This window comes from Pteropus medius, unplaced genomic scaffold (assembly GCF_902729225.1).
Source record: "Pteropus medius unplaced genomic scaffold, Ma_sr-lr_union100, whole genome shotgun sequence".
Lineage (NCBI taxonomy): Eukaryota > Metazoa > Chordata > Mammalia > Chiroptera > Pteropodidae > Pteropus > Pteropus medius.
Window position 1 is genome coordinate 10635655 of NW_024349798.1, and position 24292 is coordinate 10659946.

At 50.9% G+C, this 24292-nt stretch overlaps 1 protein-coding gene across 1 annotated transcript in view; it reads right to left on the reverse strand.

The window, feature by feature from the left end:
- Nucleotides 1-4608: 4608 nt before the first annotated feature.
- EMP2 (epithelial membrane protein 2) overlaps nt 4609-24292 on the reverse strand; it is a 32739-nt gene continuing 13055 nt past the window's right edge. Inside the window, exons 2-5 of the mRNA XM_039885320.1 lie at nt 13806-13951; nt 11565-11655; nt 7473-7619; nt 4609-4868 (exon numbers count right to left, since the gene is read on the reverse strand). Coding sequence (XP_039741254.1) covers nt 4681-4868; nt 7473-7619; nt 11565-11655; nt 13806-13883 — 504 coding nt within the window. The 5' untranslated portion in view covers nt 13884-13951 and the 3' untranslated portion in view covers nt 4609-4680. The remainder of the gene's footprint in view (nt 4869-7472; nt 7620-11564; nt 11656-13805; nt 13952-24292) is intronic.

The following is a 24292-nucleotide window of genomic DNA, read 5'->3' on the forward strand; positions in this document are numbered from 1 at the left end:
AATACTAAATCCGGGTGCTATTGGCAACAGACACTCTAATGGGGAATTGGCTGCATGGAGGTGGCAGAGCAGAGGGCGTCGAGGACATGCTAGTCCAGGCTGGGAAGCGGTGGCCCTCGCCTGGCTACTGCAGAACATTAGGTTTACACCAAAGTTTGGTAAACGTTTTCTGTGAAGGGCCAGATAGTAAACGTTTTAGGCTTAGTGGTCCATATGTTCTCTTTTACAACTACTCAACTCTGCTTTTGAAAGCAGCCAGGAACAATATGTAAATTAGTGGGTGATGCTACAGGCCAATAAAAGTTTATTTACAAAAATCAAGTAGTGGGCCGGATTTGGCCCATGGACCATAGTTTAATCCTGATTTAAATTGGCCCCTATTTTCTACCAACAATGTACCTGTGGATATCATAGTATCAAAATATTGTAGAAACACATCAGGATGATGTCATGTACAGCTTCTTAGAGCCTTCAGTAAGTTCCTATGAGAAAAAGTTAATCTTGGGGCAAAGATGGTCCATCTAATGGCCAAAATGGAAGAAAACCTGGCTTCAGCAAGATGCTTTCTGCCTGAAACCTGCAATCTAAACTGATGGAGGACGTAAGGATTAGGAGGTTTGCAGGGATGGGCAAGGCAAATTCTAAAGCAGGGGTCGAATTTCATTCTTCGGGATCAATCATATGTGAGGCCACAAGCATTTGGTGAATGGATGAATGAATGAATGATAGGCTAATTTCCTGAATGGAAGAAATATAAAACCGAGTGCTCTGGGGTAGCCCTCATTCACCTGCCACACAGACCAATAAATAAATAAATAAATAAATAAACCTAGAAACACGAATATAATACGAACAGTGGCCCCTGGAGGTTTTAGTTTGCAATCCCTGGGTGGAGACGAGAAAATGTGGGTTCCCTAGATAGCTTTTCATTACTTTTGTCATTTCTTAGGTGAAAATTAAAGATCTCCCTCTTTCTGAATGAATTTTTCTTTTTTTAGTGGAGCGCGCTACAAAGATGGTCTTATCTCCACTGCCACCCATACCTTTAAGGCAGAAGTCTTTATTAAATACAAACTAAAGAACAGGACTGGCTACATAATTTGACAACCATGAGAAATGAAAATGTAGGGCTGTTTGCTGAAATATCGTTAAGAACTTTAAGACGGCACGAACCGATCACTGACCCCGCTGGGGGCCCGTCGAAGCATGGGGCCCTGTGCAGCTGCTGGTCGCTGGTCCCAAGAGCTGGCCCCACTGGAGGCAGAGGGCGTGGAAGATCGTCCTGTGACCGACTGCTGGTCATTCACTGCTCGCTGTAAACACGGCACATCGTCTCGATGAGAAACTGGGTGGCCCCCTGCCACTCCAAATGGCATTTTACCCTAGATGTTGGCATAGCGGGAACAGCAGAGTCTGTTGCTCTAGGCGATTTGCTTTTAAACTTTATTTTTCATGTACAGTTATACAAAACATAGAAAATGGACTATTCGAAAGGCACACGAAGTAGAAAGTATCTAACTACCCCTAAAGTCACATTTGTCCCCAAACCAAGATTCAAACTTAACCTCTAGGCTTCTCCCCAACATTTTCCCATCTCCACTGCTCTCCCAATATACAAACCTGTCCAGCGAGCTGCATTGTAAACAACCATAAGCGAGTTTAGAAACCCCCCACCCAGGCATGACCATGCTATGGCTTCTGTCTAAGCTACTGTGTTTAGTGAGTTTACATACAGGCTTGGGGGTCCGGAGGTCCTCGTCATCAGTTAATACAGAGCATCCTAGAACCTCGTTAGGGATGCGCACAGGCACACAACCTGTAGCAGAGGGTATGGAGAGCATTTTCCTGTATTCAGGTATAAATATATACATTCACTCAGAGCAACAAATTGATTTTCCAAACTCAACTGAAGAGACCCAAAGTAATTTTAATGCAAAAAAAAAAGCCCAAAATGAGTTAGTCTGTCTCCATCCACAGCCCCTCAGTGAAAGAATTACAGTCCTTCATAAAAATGTCCTAAAATGCGCAAACTACAGTTCCTTCAAATTGTTCTTATCGGTAGTATATTTATTTGCCCCTAATATTTGCTTCTTCGATGTCTTAGCTACTTTTCTTGTTGTGGTTGTTCCTTAATGACTGATAATAAGCACGGAGCGAGGGCTGATTCTGCCCACGGGTCAGAAGTCGGGTTATTTTCTCCCTCATGTCATCATCACCTCTTTCCCCGCTCCTCAAAGCACGTCAGACCGTGGAGGGAAAGGCAGCTCTCAGGTCACAGAGCCTCGGCATCGCAGACGGATGTGGGCGCGGAAGGCTGCGCAGTAGTGGCAGCCAGCCAGGAAAAGCCATGGCATCCTTTCAGATTCCCACACGCCCCTGAAGGTTAGTGGGGAAGGAAATCCAGGCGCTGCTTGGGGATCAGGCTTACCAGACTTCCGGTTTGGAGAGCTGCTCACTGCCATTGTGGCCACCAGGAAACTACAGAAAAGCCACCTGGGTAAAATGCTTGGGGCACTTTAGACCCGCCTCCTTCCAGAGGCTCAAGTAGCCTCCTGCAAACGCCAGGGCGTGATCCATGCTCCCATCCACCACGTACCCAGTGACAGTTTTCCATCAAGGCAGGAGGTGGCACTCTGTCCTGTCACTGCCCCGAGGTCACCCTGCACTGTCTTCGCTGGTGGCTTCTCCGTGAGTGCCCTAAGAGAGGATGTCTCGATTTGCTTGCTCCTCGCACAGTGCCTGGGACGTAGTCAGCACAGAGCACTCTTGACATGAACGAATGACCCAGTCTTGCACGGAAGGAGCCCGAGGTGGCCCTAGAACTACTCAAAACAGGCACCTCCCCGGCTCCTCTGGAACTGGGCTGATGGCAAATCACCGCGCCACTTTGCAGGCCAAGTGCAGAAAGCATTTAAAGAGCTCCAGGCCCAAGGACTTGGGGACAGGCCCCACGCCAGCCCAGGCCCAGCTCCCCGGCAGCACGCTCTCAGCCCCAGAGGACAGAGACAGCGAGGTGCGGGCAGCTGCTTCTACGGGCATTTCTCTGGGTCACCCGCATCATCACCCCCCTCACACTTGAAGACCAACTTTCCAAGGCCGCATTTCCCTGTGCCGTCTGGGAAAGGCCTGGAGCGAGCGGCACCCGCCCCGCTCAGGTCTGCGAATCGCGGCCATCTGAGTCCCTCTCATGGCTTCGCTGGCTGTCAGGGACTCCAGGACGCTCCGTGGGAGCAAATGGTCTCCGGGTGGAACAGACGACACTGCCCGACAAATGCCGGGGTGACTGAGCGATACTCAGGCGGATCTCGACGTCTCCGGGAGCTTAAAGACCGGCGGGCATGCGGCAGGCTCTCCCCGCCCCCGCCCCACGGGGCCTCCCTTTTCAACCCTCTTCGCAGCCTTCAGCAGGGTTTGTGCTGTTCCCCTAACTGGTTTTCAATCCATCTCCTCCAATAGACGGTGAGCCCCGCACAGAGACTGTCTCAACGTGGTCTCTGCGTGCCTGGCGCACCGTGTTCCGTAACTTATGTTGATGAATGAATGAATGAATGAATGAATGGTGGATGGGTCCTCGAGGCTCTAGAAATGGGGTTAGTGAAGGCCGGCCAGCTTAGAAGGCAGGGAAGGAAGAGAAGGGGGAGGCGTTCTGACTCCGAGTAGGAAGGAGGCTGCGCCTCCTTCACCCCCTCCCGCCCCGCTCAGGGTGGCTGGCTAGAGGGACGCGTGGCCTGTGACAGGAGTTTGGGTGGTCCAGATGGAAGCAGCTGTGGAAGACAGTGAAGAATCAAGAGCTGATGGAGGCCAGGGCTCTGGCTTGTAGTGGGGTCTGGACCCAGATCCCCACCTTGACATAACTTTACATCTGTGAGGCAGCCCTGCTCCCCAGCCCCGTGGTACCCTGCCCCGTGGTACCTCACCCTAAGGCACGTTAGCATCACCGAGGAGCTTGTTGGAAATGCAGGTTCCCAGGCCCCATCTGAGGACTCCTCCAGCCCTGTAGGCCTAGGGAAAAACCAGTAGCCTGCATTTTCCAAGGTGTGCTAGGAATCACAGGTTGAGAGGTTCTTTACCTCGGGGTGAGCCCACATCGAATCCCCAGGTTAAAGATGACCATCCCTAAGGCAAGCAGGTGACATTGTCTGCAAATGGGGGTGGCACTTTCTGGATCCAGCCATTACGGGTGGGTGGGGGCTCTGGGCTGGATGTAGACAGAACAGTGGGGGCCATGCCCCGTCTCGCTCATGGAGCCCGGCTAAACCCCAGGAGGTTCCATCCCTCACCTGGGCCCGCCCCCGCCTTTCCACCACTAACACCCAGAGATTCAGGAAGGGGAGCTGAGGGAAGGGGGACCTGGGGGGGCCCAACCCTGGGGGAAGTTGTCCCCCCCCGACCTGGCTTTCTCATTTTCTTGTCATCATATCACATATGTTAAGAATCATCCCGCTGGATTTTTGGCTTGGTCCTGTTGAGATTTCCGGATGGGCGGGAATTCTGAATTCCGGCCTTCATTCTCTGATCTCAAGAATGCAAAAAACTCTTTTTTTTTTTTTTGTTTTGGCTTTTAAAGGAAACAATATGTCTGCTAGAAAAACCACACACACAAAAAAATGATTATATACAAAACGGTTATCTGGACGTGGATTCTGTGCTGCGGCAGAAGCGACCGAGCGGCTCTGGTGTCTATTTGCGCTTCCTCAGGATCAGGTACATGAGGCCACTGATGAAGGTGAACGCGAAGGCCACCCACGCCAGGATGAAGGAGTAGCCATAGCTGCCCCCCGAGGTCTGGGAGTAGAGCTGCTTGTTTTTAGTGTGAAAGTCTTGGCGTCGGTCCGTGTAAATGGAAGCAGCGATCATGACACACAGGCCTGGCGGAAGACAGTAAAGATACCGATTAATCACGGACATGAGGGAACGATGGCTGGGGCTGAAGGTCAGCGTCAGCTTCTACGATGATAGGTATTATTCTGGTCTACTGGAAAGATGACAGCAAATATTTTGCGGCAGAATATCGCTGCCTCCTGTCTCCATTTTGCTCCCCATTCTCGCTAGCTGAACCCAATTCTATCTGGGCAGCCATGTACCCAGCCCAGAGGATAAGTCATAATTGGTCTAAGCCAGCGATCAGCCTGACAGTAAATAGTTTAGGCTTTGTGAGACCCGTACATTTCCTGTCATCAAATACTCAGCTCTGTACTTTCCCTTGCTCACTGCTTTAGATACTGTTAGGTCAGGGTGGAGTGTCTGGAGCTGCGGCAGCCTTTTTGGGGCCGTGAGGGGATCATCACTGGCACTCTGAAGGTGACAGCATACGAGGATGAAAAGAGTGGGGGTTCTCGATGCTGCTGCTGAGCTGCCAAACCAGCTCTGGCACCTTCCATCCCCAAACTATTTGTTACATAAAAAAAGTAAAGGTCTTGGTGGCTGAAGTCGTTGTTAATTGGATTTTCTCTTACTTGCAGCCAAAAGCATCCTAACTGAAACACCAGCATTCACAGATATTAGTGCTAGGATGAGATTAAGAACCTGGATTTTCCTTGGGGGATCCATTGTCTCTCTGGCCAGGTGGGACTGTCCATCAGGTGCCCAGCCCTTCTCTGGCCAGGGGGCTGACTACATAAGACAATCCCTGCTGATCAGACTCTTGCTCCTAGACCTGAGTCGAGAGCGAAGTCACACTGTCTTCAATTCACACTGAATCTGCCAGCACCTCCCTGAAGTGACCGCCCACCCGACTCTGCTGCCTGAACCCTCTTTCCAAAACCTGGTTTTCAGCTTTCCCTTTGATTCCCGCCTGCTCCCCCAGAATCCCATCTCGTACATGAGTTGGAGCATCTGCTGCTCACACGTGAACATCCCTGACTGATAATAGCGTCTGAACACTCCAGGCTTGGGGCAGAACAGAGAGAGACAGGTCCTTGGACCAGAAAATGGCCAAAGGAGTTGTTGCGGGCGGAAAAGGAGGGTGTGAGTCTCGTATCAAAATCTGGGCAACTTTTGTATATCCAAGTAATCGGTTTGGGCTAAATGGCCTTACAGACAGACAAATGGAGACAATGACAGAATGCAAGTGTCAATGGGTGACTCCCCAAGGCCCCGCTCTGCATGTTCAGTTATGGTATTCAACTGCCTTTAATGGGGTGAGCTGTGGGATGCCCGAGCCTCTTACTGGGAGATACTTAGGCAGTAAAGGAAGAGACAGAACAGACGTCCCCTCATGGGTGCCCTCGGGCAAGTCGTGTCACATCTCTCGGCCTCACTGACTGGGTCTGGGTCACTGCTCCCAAGTGCTGGGCTCCTGGATGGGAAGATGAATCCCCAGGTTCTAGCCCAGCTGATTCTGATGCAAGAGGCGGAGATGGGGCCTTGGGGTGTGCACTACGGAAGGGTTCCCGAGGGATCCTCGTGGACCCGGGGCTCAGGGACTGAGTGACCTTCCAGGGTCTTTCCCACTTGAAATGCTTTCATCGCCCGCCTGGGCCCTGTAGGGACGATGCCTGGCTGGTCAGGTAAGTCCCCCGAGGGGCTGCTGCATGTGACCAACCACCCCGCTTTGCCCAGGACACAGGGGTTTCCTGGGACGTAGGACTCTCGGCCTTAACAGTGAGACAGTGCCAGGCGAACCGGGCAAGCCGGTCACCCTACTGAGCTGCTGACATGTCTCGGGTCCATGCTGAGGGCGTAGCAGGTCTGACTTCACCCCGGGGTGCGGGGTGAAGTCTGGGAGGTAGACGGCCGGAAGGAGGCAGTGGTTAGAACCAAGCAGCGGGTCGGCTCTGAATCCCAGATTTTTTTAATTCTCATCAAGCTACTTATTAAATCCTGATTGGAAAGTACAATGGAAGGGGCTTCCAGGAAGCTTCGACTCTCCACTGAGTAACAGCAACAGATGACCGATCGCGATTTCAGCTTCACCACAATTCTAAGTAGCAGGAAGTGTTCTGAGACATCTTTTTTCTCTAACTCCCTAAGGCGTGAGGCCATGTCTTGTTCATCTCTGTATCTCTAAGCAGCCCCCTAAGGCCTGGCCCTGAGTGGGCAATTCTGACATCAACCAGCCTGAAAAATCATCTGTTGGTGGCTGCCCACTAGCTTGAGTCAAAGGTTCCCAAATCCTACAAGACTTACGTACAACACCCCGTGGAGTCCAGCCCAGCTGCCACCACGCCCCACTCCAGCTCTACACTCCGACCCCACTGGCCAGCTCCTGCCACGGGGCTTCGGCCATGCTGTTCCCTCTGCCTGGCACACTGTTCCTTCCCCTCTGTACCAAGAGACCACACTGTAGACAGCCAGTCCTACTCGCCCTATGGATTCCAGCTCAGGAAGGACGCCTCCCGACCCCCTCACTCAATCCAGACTCCAAAACATAAGATATCCCACTGTGACACCGCAGCCAGCTCCCCCTTCGCAAGCCCCCGCCTGCCACACTCCTCCTGGTGTCCGAGGGGGAGGGCTGACGTCTCACTTACATGACAGGAGCTGGATGATGGAGGTTAAAATGAATCTCTGCCCCTGTTTGAGGCGGAAGAGCTGGAGCAGGAAGAGCAGGAAGGCGACGCAGCAGAGGATGGTGGACAGGATCATGGTGGCCTGGACCACCTGCATCGTGGCGTAATCTGTGGGGAAAGGAGAACGCGGGGCTGAAGACCACAGGCCGCTTGGACCCCGGGGGGGCACAGACGGTGACAGCTCCAGAGTTGGGGACTCTGTGTGGGGCGTCAGGCTGTTGTCAGCACCGTCTGAGCCCGGGAGTCTTCCTGACACCCCTCCCTCTGGTGTCCATTTGTGCACTGGACCGGACGGGCCCGTGTCCTTATCTGGAAAACGGGGCAAAAGCCACCTGCTCTGCATTCTTCTCGGTCTGGGTCGCTGCTCCCAAATGCTTGGCTCTTGCAGGGAGAAATTTTTTTAAGTACAAATCCCCAGGTTCCAATCAGGCAGCTTCCGGTTCAAGAGGTCAGGATGGGACACGGGATGGGTCAGGACTGGGGGTCTGCACTATACAAAGACCTCTGGAGGGACTCTTGGGGACTTGGGGCTCATGGAACTGACTGACCTGGAAGTACACAGAAGGGAGTGACCTTATGATCACTACTTCGGAAAGGAAGGAGAGTTTTCAGATTAGTCTCACAGAGGGCAGTGTCAAGAGGTCGGGGCTCCATACCGGGGGGTGACAGCAGAGAAAGGAGCCAATCTTGGGGGAGGGAGCCGCACAGAGAAGCACACAGCTGGCACCCTGCACCGCATGCGAGGGCCTCAGTTTCCCTACTTGTGAAATAGGGACAGCAAAGCTCCCGCCCCAGCAGGCTGGGAGAGTGGGGTGAACTCATGCGTGGATTTTCGGGGTTGTCCCTGAAAGGGAGTACTGTGTAAGGGCTGAACATTATTACCAGGATGCAGGTCAGATGGGTGAGGGGACAGTGCCCAAAGCTGCAGAGGAAAATCTAAGAAAAACTTTTTTTTTTTTTCATTTTTGCAATTTCACCTGAAAGTGACTGGAGGGAGGCATAATGTTAAGTCCTTAATGAGCTGTCTGGAGCGACGGCTCTCGCTCACGCTGGCCACTCATCCGGATCACCCGAGAGCATCCGGCCCTGCCCCCACGGCTTCTGCTGAGAAGCCTGACAGAGCCGCATGCACACAGATGCCACGGCCGCGTGTGAAGTCCAAGGACAGGCAGAAGGAAACTAAAGTGACGGGAGTCGGAAGTGGTTGCCCTCGGGGTGGGGGGTGGTGGGAACTGAGTGGAGAGGAGCCCGCGGGGATTTTCAGGGGTGATGGAATGTTCTCTACGCTGCCCTGGATGGTGGATACAGGGGTCTACGCATAAGGGTCAAAACTCTTTGAACTGAGACCTTAAGAAGTTAGCATTTTCTTGCTTGTAAATCATAGCTCTGTTATAAAAACATCCGCCAGGGTACCCCAAGATGAAATAAATCAGAATCACTAGAGGTACTGGGATCAGGCCGGGGCGGGGTGGGGGACGGGAGTGTCGAGTCCACCTTAGAGCCACAGTTGTGACCCTCTGGCTTTAAGTGGTGTTTCCCAAATTTGCCGGACCCCAGGAACCACCTGGGGTTTGTTAAAACTAGATTCCTGGGTCTTTTCCCCTGAGAGTCTGATGCATTCTGGGTGGGCCCCAGGAGTCTGTACCCCAGGTGATGAAAAACATGGCTGCTGTAGACTCAATGCTTGTGTTCCCCCCAGATCCGTACGTTGACATCTTAACCCCCAGTGTCATGGGATTTGGAGGTGAGCAGGTCACGAGGGTGGGGCCCTTGGGAACAGGATCAGTGCCCTTAGAAGGGGAGGCACGACAGCTTGCTTCCTGTCCCTGTTCTCTGCCGTGGGAGGACACAACAACCAGGCCGTCTGCAAACCAGGAAGAGCATCTGTCCTCACCGGACACCGATCTGCCCGCACCCTGTGAGAATAACCGTCTGCTGTTTAAGCCACCCGGTCCACGGGGTCCCGTAATGACAGCTCGCACGAAAAGACAGCAGCGTGCTTTTAGAACAGGGTTCCTCAAAGTTGGGGGGTGGGTACAGAAGGCTCCACTGGTGGCCGACGAGCTCTGCGTACATGGGTCCTAATTAGGGCGCCGGCCAACAACTCACCTCCCGAGAGGGACATGCACTCCGCTCCTGTTTAAATGTGTCTGTGAACCTCGAGGAGGAGCTCCCCGCCTTACAACGCCTGCTAACGACTGGGTTTGGTGGTGGTTTTGTTTTGAACGAGAAAAGAACCATAAACAGGCTTCGGGCTTTCAAGAGGCAGGTGTGTCTGGTAAGGATTTAATATCATCGTTTGATTTTCAATGTAGCATTTTTAAAAAGTTTTCCTTCTCTCGTAGCAAGTGATGCCAGCTTCTCTCTTATGATAGGGATGTAAAGTTCTCTTTAAAGTAAATTGATGTGAAGAAAAAGTGAACTATTTTAAAGTAGAGATCAGCATGTTTTTTCTGGAAAAGCTGCACACAGTAAATATTTTAGGCTTTGTGGCCACATCGTCCCTTTTTTGCATATTCTCCTTTGTTTTGCTTTGGAGCTTTTTTGTTGTTGTTGTTGTTTGTTTTAATAACTCTTTAAAAATGTAAAAAACCATTCTTAGCTCATTGAACTGAATTCGGGTGGCAGTTTGCCAACCCCCGTTATTTTAAAGAAAAATAGCAGGTAAGCAATTCCACGTAGGGGACACGGAACGCAAACGGGCTTGGGGGAACACTGCCACCGAGCATGGCCAGTTCTCCCAGCAGACCAGGCACACCGGTGACACTTGGGGCTGGCAGAAAACCGGGATGAATGGTTGTCTCCAGGGTCAAGGGTTAACATGGCGGATACACAGACCGAGAGGGGAGGTGGCAGGGACCACATCACGTGATTCAGAGCATAGGCTTCAGAGCCGGTCACATCTAGATTGGAATCCTGGCTCCATCATTTATTCCTGGCTGTGTGACCTTGGGTTTCAGCTCTGGGCCTCCGTTTTCCCATCTTGAAACTGGACCAATGATCCCTGCCGGTGGGGTGATGAGATCACTTATGTAAAGGACAGAGCCCCATGCCACGAATAAACCTCCAGCAGTGATGCCCTTCCATTGGTATTTCAGCTGCATATTATCACGGGTGTCGATGCTGTTATTGAGGGTATAGTGCAACTTTTTACCAGCCAGTGAGCAGGGTCTCTCTCTTTCTCCCTAAACAGGATCGCCGGATTTGGCAAACAAACACGAGCAAACACAGGAGCAGAGGGCCCATTAAATCTGACAATCAGAGGAACGATCATTTTTAAGTATAAGTATGTCCCGCGTAATATTCGGGACATACTGAAACGAAACCGTTCATGGTTTCTCTGAGATACCGAATTAAACTGGGCATCTAGTATTGTATCCGGCACTGAGAGCCCCAGGGTCTCTTCCACCAGCCATCGGTTTGACGACAGAAAGCAGAGCCGTCCTGCCCAGAGTGAGGGAGGGTGGTCGGCGTGTTTTAAGGGGTTTGCTGCCTTGGCCCAGCTCTCCTGTGTGCTCCAGCTCGTGTGGAGGCAGCCACAGCGGGCGCTTTGCTTTTCTCTCCAGTTTACAGCGGAGGATATTGCGAATCACCTGCCCCAAGGTAAGGCGACACAGCTCCCAAGAGAGCTAGCTCTTGGGTTTCTGCCGCCGCAGGCTGCTGAGATAGGGAGGAAGTGACACGAACCCTAATTAGGTCTCGGAGCCTATATAAGGAGAGGCTTGGATAAAAGAGGAGGGGGAGGAGAAGATTCCAGATGAGACTTGAAGAAAGGGTGAGGGAGGGAAGCTCTGCTTGGCCAAGAGACACAGGAGAGAAGGATGGGCCCCATCGCAGCCGCGGTCGGTGGTTCTTCCAGCCTCTGGCTTCGTCACACGCCCTCTGGTCTCCAGCAGACGCTGTCCCCAGCTCCAACATGCACTGAGCTCCTCCTCCCCCCACCCCCACCCCCACCAGGCCCCGCCCAGTAAGTACGCCGAGGGGGGGAGGGGGAGGAGTCAGAGAACAGCATTCCTCGCGCACTCGGTGCCTCTCCATCCGTTACACACTCACCGTCAAAGTCGTAACCGATTTCTGTACAATTCGTGGCGTTGAGGCAGATTCTCCAGACATCTGCAGAAAACGTTTCCCCTACCCACCAGGCCTGTAACGGAAATGGAAACACAAGGGAAGGCCGATGGTTAATTATGAAAGCGCTCACCCCTAACTGGGTGTGAGGCAGGGCAGCGAATGGCTATTCTGGACCGGAGCGTCTCAATCTGCAGCGTGCACTCGGGTCGCCTGCGGATCCGGATAAAACGCAGATTCTGATTCCGAGAGGTCTGGGGTGGGGCCTGGGATTCTGCATTTCTAACGAGCACCCAGGTGACGCTGATCTGACTAAAGTAAGAGATGGTCCGGGCTTTCACGGGGTGGAGAGGAGGAGACGAGGCTCAGGTGGTGGCAATAAGTAGACAGTGGTAAATTCCACCAGCACTACAGGGGCGATGGCAGAGGGGGACGAGGAAAGGGTGACGTCTAGCAGCGGGGAAGCCTGGTATGGACGAAATGACCAGACGAGATTCTCTTGCCTCCAGTCCAAGTGCTCACCTCTCTCTCTCTCTCTGTGCTTCCGCTCTCTCCAGCCCCAGAAGGCCGTCCTCTGCCTTCCGTCCCGCAAACACTGGAATCTACCCCCCCGCCCCGCCATGCATCGAGTTGACAAATGCTCACGGAGCCCCCACGACGTGCCCAGCTACAGTGCCAAGCACAATTCCTAACTCGTGATGAATATCCTCTGACTCACTGGTTGGCACGAACGTCCATCTGTGCCTTCCCAGTAAGTGTCACAGTAATATGAATACGTGGGCAGCTGATGGCTTTTCTGACCTTAATGTCTATCTACCCCGTTCTCTATGTCTGGGACCTTTTCGGGATCCCTAAGGACCAGGTGCAAGGAATAGAAAAAGGAGGTTCTAAGAGAACATTCAATACCATTTATTTCACCGAGCGTAGGCCCCCTGGATCACAGCAGGGTGCAAATACTTTAACTCACGGCAGCTCTTCGAGAACCTGCAGGAACCCAAACCTGATCATACACTCACCTGCCCTTATAGGATCTAAGCCAGGGGATCTGAAATGGTTCGAATCCCAACTCTGCCGCTGGCTGCAGTGTCAACGCCGGCAGGAGCTCTAATGGCCCTGAGGCCCAGTTCTCTTGTCATAAATGGTGCCAGGAGAGGACCGACCTCACAGACTTGAGGTGAGGACAACTGAGATGATGCACATCCAAGGGCCTAGCCTGGGACACGGCCCGAGCAAACGCTCTCTAAGTGACAGGGGGTGCGATGGCCTATATTATTAATGTTATGACGATTGTGCATATGCAGGCAGAGCTGGTGGCCACTGCTACTCAGAAGGTGCCCTTTTTGGCTTTCTGAGCAGTGTTTCTGACTAAATGTCTCTGCAGTGTGAAATCATCAAGACTGAAACCAGGCCTTTGGAGGGAGTATACAGCATAGGGGACCTCTGGTAAAAAGCTTTGTTTCCTGCTGGGAGGGATATTAATCTATATCAATGGGTTATTTACCAAAATCATCCCTGCCATGTGGCTGAGAGCTGGATACTAAAGAAAAGAGTTAAATTTTTCGTGGGAGCATGGCAGAGCTAGAAGAGCCCCAAGCATGGGCTCTGCCGGGGAGGGCATGGCCAAGCGGGCTACGTTGGTATATACGAGGGACCCTGTTGGTATGATGTCGGAGGGAGGAGGGTCAGAGATCACCTGGGATGGGTCACCTGGGGAATCTGGGGCTGTGGACCTCAACTGGGGGTGATGTTGCCCACCACGGGACACTTGGCAATGTCCGAAGTCATTTTCGGGGGTGGGAGTGCTGTTGGAATCTCGCAGGCAGAGACTAAGGATGTGGCTAAATGTCCTACAGTGCACAAGCCCCCCCACCCCGCAACAAAGAATGATCCAACCCAAAATGATGACAGTGCCAAGGTTGAGCCACTGACCCCAAGAGGGATGAATTTAAGCCGAGTCCCCAAAGGGCTTCCTACAGCCAAGGAGTCACGCCAGGCTCTACAGGAGAGTCAGAGATGAAAGGAACAGGTTCCTGCCCACTCAGACCTAAATATGGGACGTTCTGAACCCTGACACTTAGGGCAGGGCCCGCAGGCCTGGGCTGAGCAAAGGGGCACGCCTTGGTAGGGAGGACAACCCCAAATCCTCATCACCTCGGAGGAGCTCGCAATCCCACTACTGACTGCGGAATCCAGGGTTTGGGGACGGTCAGTGGAAGGGGAACTTACATTGTCGATGGTGGCGATGAAGAGCAAGGCCGCGGAGGTGATGTGGAAGAGGATGATGAAAGCCAGAAGCACCAGCATTTTCACAGGGCACGGTGGGCCGGGGGTCACGTCACGTTAAGAGCCCAGAGAGAGGGGGGCGGGATGTGCTAAAGGGGGTGAGAGAGAGAAAGTCGAATTTGTCAGTGACAAAGCCCAGGAAAATGTAAGACGAGCAACTTTGAAGGGGGCTTAGAACATCGAAAACAGCTCTTCCCAACTTTCTTGGCCCGGACGGAGGCTTGATCAGAGTCTAGCTTTCTTTCCGAAGCTGTTCTTTGTTGCATCCAAATGCCAAATATTCCTTGTGACGAAGTCGGAGATGAGGACCAAGTAAAACCCCTAATTCAGAAAAGCATCACACCCCTTCAGCATACCAGGGGCACCGGGGCAGGGAAGAAGAGGTCTGTGTGTGTCCCCCACCCACCGGGCAATGCCCTGGGAACTTTGTTTGCTCTAAAGGACACGTACCCTCTGAGCTGACTATTCATCATCACAGTCCCTGCCTGTGTAACATAGCAAAATTCATCCCGATACAAAATGACTTCCAATGGTCTCGCCATTTATAAAATTAATCCCCACTCAAACACCCCTTCTCTTAGTATCTATCCTCATTTGAACGACGTCTCTAACCACAAAATGCAAACACAACGTGTGGCACGCAGCCGCCATTTTATTTTCCTCCCTCTGGAAAAACTGCATTTCCCAGACTCCCTCGCAGTTAGGTCGGACCTCGTGACTAACTCTGGCCTGTGGGCTGCAAGCAACATGGGTGCGTGTCATATCGGGGCCGAAGCGTTTCCGGGTCGAAGAGCGGGTGTGAGTTCTCCAAGCTCCTTCCCCCTGATGTAGCAGCTGGGATGGTGCAGCTTCAACACAGTGAAGCCTCATACTTTGGACAGATACTGTGACTGAGAAATAAGCCTTTGGATGTTAAACCACTGATATTTCAGAGTAAGTTTTTTACTACGGCTGGACAGTCTGAATAATACTCCACAGGAAGCAACTGCACAGTAAAACTGGAAATCTTGCAAGAGAACTAGGGTTGTGCCAGGTTGATGTGGCGCTGGAGAACTGCTCAGATGGCACGAAAGGCCCAGATATGCAAGGGCTCGTCTGAGCTGGACTGGTTCGCAATAAGAGAGAGAAAAGATAAACATGGATGATGTCGGGGGAAAAAGGCATTCAAAAGAATGATCTAAATAGCAGAGGGTTAAAAGCGACGTCTGGAAAAACTGGTGAAGTCTTTGAACATTCTTGCGAGCATGACGGTCATTCTTGGTCAAACGACACGCCAATGTCAAGTGAAGATGTCACATCAACCAACCTAGTTGGAAGAATGAACACTACCAATCCCTGAAATCAACACTTGATTCGTTTTTCTTTTGTTCCAATGATTTGTGGAGTTACTATTACTGAAGTTGTATAGAACATATAATTTTTAGTTTCACATAAAAATACAGTCCAAATCAGATATTTACAATGGCATTTTAACACCAGTTTTACGTGGATTATTTTTACTTGTAACAGTCTCTCTCCCCTACACACACACACACACACACACACACACACACACACACACACCTTTTTCTAACCATTTGCGAGTAAGTTGCCTACACCATACTCTTTTATGTCTAAATATTTTGGTATGTATCTCTGAATAACAAGAATGTTCTCTTACATAACCATAGTAAGATCACAAGAAATTTTACATTACACACACACACACACACACACACACACTATTAATCTCATCTATAGTTCATATTCAAATTTCTCTGATTATCCCAATAATGTCCTCAGCTATTTATTTTTTCTGATCCAGAACAAATCTAAGATGATGCACTGCATTTTTTGTCACGTCTCTTTAGTCTACTCTGGAATGGTGCCTCAGTCTTTCCTGGCCTTTCGTGACATTGGCATTATGTAAGAGTATTTATTTTGTAAAATGTCCCTCAATTCGTTTCGTGCTTCTTGCTGACTGGATTCGGGAAACGATTTTTTGGCGGGAGTACTACATAAGTGACGTGCCCTTCTCAGTGTCTCCCACCAGGGGGCACAAGATGTCAGTCTTCCCATTAGTGGTGATGCTAACTTTAATTAAGTGCTTAAGAGTCACCAGATTTATTAAATATTTCTCCTTGGTAATTAAAAAGCAATTTGTGGGTGGAGAGAGAGTATTTTTACTGTGCTAAAATGTACGTCATATAAAACTTACCATTCGTGACATTTGGTACATTCGTAGTGTTGTACATCCATCACCACCATCTAGTTCTAGATCATTCCATCACTGCAACAAAAATCCCTGTGCCTGTTAAGTAGTTGCACCCATTCCTCCCCGACTTGGCCCCTGGCAACCACTCATCTGCTTTGTCTACAGATCTGCCTGTTCTGGACATTTCTTATAAATGGAATGATACAATACTGTCCTTCTATGTCTGACTTCTTTCACTTAGCACAATGGTTCCAACGTTCATCCTTACTGTAGACTGTGTAGGGAGATGTTTTAGACAATGAAGAGCTCCGATCACTCATCGAAATATCACCCCAAGAGTCTGAGCATCCACTGATATTTCTGAAATAGAATCATTTAAAAAAAAAAAAAAAGCCTTTTCCTGATACCAACTCTCCCACCTAGAGAGTCATGCTGCATGAAACTCTCTCCAGGACTCAATAACCATGAGCCGGGAGCTGTGTGGCTGCAGAGCTCGGGCTGGGCGGTCCCAGCTGCAATTCTGTGCATCATCACTTGGAATAACCCAGTGAGCCAGCTCAGAGATTCTTCCAATTCTTTTAAAAAGCATAAATCCCCCTTTGTTTAGGCCTGCGTCATTCTTAGCTGCCATCATATGCTGCCTCCAGAGAGATGCATTTCTGACTCTCAAAAAAAAAAAAAAAAAAAAACAAAAGACAGAAAACAAAACAGTCTCATGTACCACGCTGAACGCCATGGAACTTTGATATCAGCGGGAACGCCTAAACGCCAATCTCAGCAGGCAGTGCCATAAACTCCAGGGTGATAAGTGCTTCATATATTGTCCAGCTCAGATGACACAAATGCTTATGGACACACAATTAAGACTTTCTATAAAAGGAAAAAGAAAAGGTTTACAACTCAGTCTTCCCCCAAAGGACATAATTTAAATGTTACAAGGCATGATTTGGGATGGTATAGTCATGTGGCATTAAATAACACGGAAGCACACAGAGAGAAGGTCCCCATTCTAATTCTGGGTCGACCAAGACAAAAAAGACCTAGTTTGGTGTTAGTCTGTCTCTAACAGGCGCCAATTTTTTTTTTTTTTTTAACAAAAACAAAACAAAGAGCAGAACTTTGGGGAAGCCATAGTATGTAGTTAGAATTTAACAATGTTGCTTTACCATTATAGCATGTTTATTTTAAGGTTCTTCCTTTTTACAGGAAGTAATACCATTTACAGTAGTGACATAAAGTTTCCTTTAAACAAATTTACTGAAGTTTTAAGAAAGATATTATGTCACTAAAAGGACGGGTGGTCTTCAGTGTCAGCAAAAATCCTGAGAGCGTTCTTACTTTGCGTTAACGCTTGGGAGTGATTTCCGTCAGAATTCCGTAGAGAAATGGGTGAGTTTTTACAGGAGGTCAAGTGAGGTCTCGAGTCCTGCGTAAGAGAAAAGCCTGGCAGCACACAAGGGTGGCTATGGATTGGTTTGAACTGTTGAGTATCCAGGAAAGTTAGGAAAGAGAGAAGTAAATGTCGCCTACTTAGTGTTTTCCCATGGGGACATCTGGAATTCAGATCTAGTGACCTCGCCAGAAGCTTGGGAGGAAATTATTCATGAGTAGACGAGATCTCGGGAACCTTCACGAGAGACTAGAAGTGGCACTTTACTCCTGCATCTCTAGATCAGAATGAGTCTCCTCGACAGCAGACTCCCAGCTCCCTTCCCAGAAGCAACCACTCTTCTCAGCTTCTTGTGTCCCTTTCCGGGGACATTTGCAAGGTGGGAACAGATACTCCTCCCTCCTCCCGTTTCCCTGTGGCCGGGGGGGCTGCACCAGAGTAACAGTTCCGGCCTCACTCTCTCCTTTGCTCCAGACTGGAGGAGGCATCTGGTGTCCACTTTCTGGACTGCTGGAGCCCGGCCATCAAGGCAGCACTTGGCCCTTCCTCACACCTCCTCCCTAGACTAGGAAGTGGGTGTGTCTGCTCTGCAGGATCCCGGTTTCCCTTGGCTGGAGGGGCCCAAGGGCTAGTGATGGGTAGGGTTGTGGAACCCAGAGCTACGGCAAACCGATTTGGCCACATTCTCAGCTTAGTCAACCTAGCCTTTTTCACCTAATAACATCCCTCAGAGAACATTCTCTTCCAGTGCATACGAATCCACCCCATTCTTGGCGTGGCTGCCTGGCGATACTTTGGGTGGCTACGCCACTCTACTCAACTAGTTCCCTATCGGTGTCCACGTAGGTCATTTCCAGGCTTTTTGCTCCTCTGAACTATGCTGCCAGTGAACATCTTCACACTTATTTCTTCGTACAGATTCTTTGAAATGTAAAGGTGCTACATATAAAAGGTATAAAGATTTCATTTATTTCATTTTTAATTTTTATTGAACTAAATTAAATTTGAACTTGATTTACTGCACAGCATCCTGGACACTGCTGGTGCCTTGTTAGCCTTGATTTTCAGAGGGTCTTCAGGAGGTGAAAAATATTGGACCAATTCGTATACATGGCCTGGGTGGGTGGGCGAGCCTTGATGTCATGCTTTGCCTCATTAACGTCCCTTAGTTCCCCCGGAAGCATCACTCTGGCCTCTACAGACCAGTCTTTGCCATCCCCAGGGCTCTCCCCAGAGCTGCTCTCTCCTGCCCAAAGCGTACGGCCACGTTTTACTCCTTTCCTTGGTAGATAACAAAGAAGACAACTCCCCAGGCTGGATGTCGGATGAAGCCTGGCCCGCCAAACCCAGGTGGCATCAAATTTGTCCTTGCCATTCACAGAAACTTATTTCTCCTTCAAAAGATGTCATACTGAACGCTGACCCTTTGTCCCCCTTTTTGTCCTTGCAGGCCACAGTGCTCTGCCAGACGGGCCTGGTCTCGGTGCCCTGGAGCGGAGTTCTCTGGAGCGGTCTCTCCCTTCCGCCCCCAGCTGGCTCTCTGTCACATCGTCTAGGCCTCAGTTCAGACATCCTCTCCTCGGAGAAGTGTCCCTGATCCCCCAGTGTAAAGGATCCATGTCCCCTCCAGCACCGTCTAACCCAGTGTCCTCTATCCTATCCCCCTGGTTTATTCTCTTCAGAAAACGTTCATCGTCTCCAAATATCTTATCTGTTCGCTCGTCTATTATCCATCTCTCCCTCTGTTCCCTGCTGCGGCCGGTGCACAGAAAGCTACTTGCTGTCATTTTCCAGTTCTAGAAATGCAGAATTGCAAAGGCCCTTGGAAAACTCAAAGCCCTGAGTGTCCAGAGATGGGAACTGACGTGACTTGCTCTGTTCCCACAGCCAAGCGGGAGCAATGCCAGGCCTGGCTGGTCTCCTGACCCAGACTTGATGGGAGACTCCCCCATGGGTGCCTGACCATCTTTCCACAGTCAATGGCCATTTCCCAAAAGCCTCTGCTGCTTTCAAGCACAATCTTCACTTGGCAGTTCAAACCAGCTTGCTTTGCCTTTGGCGATTTCTTCTGGGGCCGAGCGGGATCTTCTAAAAGGCTACCTGGGTTTGGACATTACCTGTCTGAGGTGAGAGACTGCACCAGTGGAGCTTTTCAAGTTCCTGGCTAAATAATCAAGGTCTTATGATTGGCAGAATTTCTTTTTTGATTTACATAATACATGTAATGATTAAGGAAAAAAAAAAAGATAATAGAACTAAAAGGCATATGATTAAAAAAAAACAAAACGACCACAGCCTTCTGCCCTATCCCAGTCCTCATCCCTAGAACCCCTCGTTTTTAACCCTTTCAGCCATCTTTTTTTCCTCCACAGTTCCATATTTCCAAACAATACTCAAGTACTTCTATTTCCCGGTTCATCTACTGGAAACATCACTTACTTCCAGCCTAGGGGAGAGTTTCTTTCACCCATCATCCCAATACGGTCTTGTCACTCTCGCCTCAAGAACTGTCACTTGCACTGTGGCCATGTCAGGTGTCAACTGCAGAGCCAAATAGTGTACTACGATTGCACATTTTTCTTAAAACAAACAAACGAACGCCTCTTCCTTTCTCTAGCATCACTAGTTGCCTGTTTCCCCCATCTCGGTGGCTCCATCTGTTTTGCTCATTACTTCGGTTCTTTCCATATTTGTTATCACTCCAGTTCTTCTATCGTGGAACCGGGTGCACAGCAAACGTATGGTTCCGCGTGCAAGCCTGACATTAGATTCCTCTTTCGCAGGGTTCTTGCCCCGGCCAGTCCCTCTCTCACTCTGTTCTCTTCTGCTCTCTGCCATGTGCAGCCTCAGCCACTGCTGCTGTCACAGGATGAGGAAGGAAGACATTCCCCAGGGAAGACGAGCACATTTGCACCTAACCGGGGCCAGGGGACAGGACGCCAGCATCACTGCAGGAGAGAACAGAGATGAAGCGGATCCCTGGGGAGGGGTCATCCCGCATGAAACCAGACTCCTTATGGTGAAAGATGCAGTTTTACACAGCACGTCTTGTCTTAGATCTTCACGTCGACCACGTGGAGCTCACAGAGCGAGGTAGCATCGTCCCCATTTTACAGACGAAAGACTGAGGCTTAGAAAGGCTCCAGGTGACTTGCCAAAGTGCGGAGAACGGGGGCTCCAACTCCTGGTTTTCCAACTCCAAATGCAGGACGTTTTTCTACTACCCTCTTCCCTGCTCACACGCTTAGGGCCTAATGAGAGTCACACGGTGGCCTAATTAAAAATCATGCGAGAGGGCACGGCCAGTGTCAAGCCCATTTCGTTGGCTGGATTTCCCTCAAGCTGTGCACCAGGCAGGAGAGATCTGGGAAGGCAGCGTCTCTCTGCCCTGGCTCACTTGCTGAAGCTGAGATGTGACGGCGCTTATTAAGAGAGGGCCGGATGAAGAACTATGCCTTCGTCTTTCTCCGTTTGTACTAAAAATAGAGTTTCCTGCCTTCTTACTCTAATCCCATTAGCTCACTGGCCAAGCTGAAACCTGTGTTGTCTTCATCGACCTACACTGAGACTGGTTCGAATTTTGGATCCTTAATCGCTAAAAGGATTCATTCTGACACAGTAGCATGGACTCGGTTCTGTTTCTCCCAATTTATCACAGCCTGGTCCCGTTCCACCCGGAAACTCAGGCAGATCTGGCAGAGCACTATGCCTGGCCTCCCCAGCCTTGATTTCGGTGCGCTGCATCTTTAGACCGAAGGCCTAAACACTCCCCATTCTACAAAATACCTGTACCATAACCACAGGAAATAATATAGAGCACAGGGTATTAGAACTTACAATTAAAAAATTTTTTTTTTCAGGAAAAATATCAGTAACCGGAATAGGAGGAGCAGCAAATGAGTTTCCACTTCCAGCCGGGGGCTGGGCGCTGGGAGGTGCGGGCGGAGCCGCGGAAACCCTGCACCCTGCACAGCCGCTGGAGGACGTGTGGCTCTGTGAACGTCACGAAAGGCTGATGGCTGACAGGAGGAGGGGCGGTTCTCCCAGAAATGTCCATCCAGATCTCAGATACACCAAGAAATGCCACCTCCTCGCTGTCTCCCAAACAGAGGTGCCGTCCTGCTAGGCGCTGGTCTATTGTTTGCTTGAAAAGGGAAGCGTGTGTGTGTGTGTGTGTGTGTGTGTGTGTGTGGTGGTGTGTGTGTGTGTGTTTGTGTGTGTGTATGGACACGCACTGCACATCTAGCCCTGGGTGTGGAGAAAGTCCTGCCCTCCATCCCACAGAAACAACATCTGAATTGCCACCGATGGCCGGACATCACCATCAGGGTCTTACAGGTGGAGAGAAGGCCCCGGGCCTGCCAGCGAGGGTCCCCTCTTCTCCCTTCATTAAAAGCACAAATCTCCAGTGCAGGGAGCTCAGCCCCTGCTGTTGTCACACTGACTATTGCTCTGACACACACCCCTTTACGTGCAAGGAAACGCCAGCAAGCCAGCTGCCTTCCCACGGGGAGAGAACACGCTGTTAAGATGACCACTCGGCCCGCCCGGTTCTATTCCCACGCTCGGGAGTCCTCCTTACAATGTAAACCACGGCTCACTCTCGGCCTGAGCTGGAGCCTTTTCCTGGAATTGTAGGCGAAAGGACAATCCTGTGGTGTGAAGCCTTTCAAAAGAGACCTGAGATGTTTGGCACCTAGAGGTCCAGGCCAATTCCCCCAACCCAGCAGTGCTCCGCCCACAGCTCCCCGCCTCAAAAGGGAGGTGCTGGGCTCTGAGCCCTGGGGAAGGCCGGCTGGTAAGCAGTTTCCTGGGCCACACTGCCTGATAGACTGACTCCCAGACACACTCTGGAGCTGGCAATTTCACCCCAGGCTGGCTGGAACCCAGGCCCCTCCCACTGCCCATAGCACTTGGAGGGGACAGTGGCTTCGGCCTCTGTCTTCAGGAAGGCGGAGGTGACCTCAGCCTCCTGCCCTGGTATCTAGACACCAGCCAGATCCAAGATGCCCTGGGGACGGTGGAAGCCTGGGCTGCCCAGCTTTGTGCTCGCTGTGGCTGGGGCTTCTGGGCACTAAGCCAACACTTGGCTCCGTCCAGAAATGACAAGAGGCAGGATACTGGGATCTGGCAATGCTCCAGGGCAGAAGCCACAGAGAATGATTCCGCTTGCTCAGCCCTGAGTCTTTCAGTCCATTGGAATTACAATACCCACGACATCGAGAATAACAACAGCCAACATTTAGTGCCTAGTATGTGCCAGGCGCTGTTCGCCTTAAGCTCTTTACATGCATTAACTTATTCATTCCTCACAAAAATACTGTGATGTAGCTGTCATAATTAGCCTTATTTTACAGGTAAAGAAAATAAGGTTCAGAGAGGTTAAGCAACTTCCCCAAGGCACACAGCTAGTAAAGGCTAGAGTTGGAATTCTGACTCAGACAATCAGCCACGAGAAAAACCACTGTCCTGCCTACATCTGACCTTCTCTTCCCTTGTAGGGTGCTGTCACTTTAAGGCCTGATCAGGAGATTGGTCCAAAGTCCTGGGGCCACATGTGGCTTTGGATGCTGCTCACCACTACGTGTCATTACTCCAGGCCCCACAGTGGGACACACTTTGTGACGCAGGCTGGGGACAAGGGAAGCAGAGAACACAACGTCACCCCCGAGTCCCGAAGCGCTTCCCTTTGCTGGGTGCAGTGTAAACATCTGTCAGGGAGGCGACGGCCCAGACGTAAAGATGAGCAAGGACCGTGACCTACTTTGCAGGCGAGAAATCGAAGCCGAGAGATCTGGCGTTATCGTCCCGTTAGCAGGTGAAAACCTTCTGATGACTAGCCTATCACTCATCGCTTTCGAGAGGAGCAACTGTTCCGACAACGGGCATTCACTGGGCACTGACCACGGTACCGGGCCTGGTGACCCGCGCAGATTGAGTAAGGCAGGCTCTGTGCCTCTGGGAGCTGCCAGGTACAAGAACAAGCGTGTACCAACAGACAAACACGACGTGTGCTGTGAGAACACCAAGGAAGGTGTGACTAGTGCCATGCTGGGATGGATGGGGGCAGCGCCAGAGGTTTTCCCAGAGGAAGTGACATCTGCGCTGGGCGTCAGAGGATGGGCGGTCTGCCAGGCAGGGCTGTGGGGACAGGGTGTTGCAGGCGAAGGGAGCAGGACGCTCCAAGGCACAGAAGCCTCACAAGTGTGAGTGGGGTGTGTGCTGGGCAGGGCCCGGGGCTGAGCCAGCATCTACGCACAGGAGGACTTAACGGGCCTTGGAAGTGTGAGTGTTATCCTGGATGCAGTGGGAGACGGGAAAGGTTTTTAGGCAGGAAAGTAACAGGATCCGCCTCTACAAGAAAAAGCATTCCACAGTCAGGAGGATGGATTAGAAGGAGGCGAACTGGGGGAGCTGCTAGAGCAGCCCTGGGAGAAATGGTGAGAGTCTGGACTGAGGCAAGCGCGGGGAGGTGGGCCAACGGGAGAGATTAAGAGCTTTTCAGCAAGCAGCATCAATAAGAGCGGGCGATGGGCTGGGGGATCGAGCAAAGGATTCTGGGGAGTCCTCGGCTTGTGCCAGAGTGGATGCTGTTTCCACGAATGCACTTGGATTGGAGCAGAAGGAGCATCTGAAGGAGGAGGGAAACAGTTCCTTTGGTTTTAGAAACATCTGGTTAATAATGGTGGAAATGTGTTGGGCAGTTGGAAATATGGGTGGGACTGTCGCTCGGGAGAAACGGGATTTGGGAACAGGAATCCAGCGTCGTGGTGTGTGGATGAGAGACGAGGCCACTGGGCGTTATGAAATATTACCCAGGGAGGAAGTGTGGGGACAAAGGGGAGG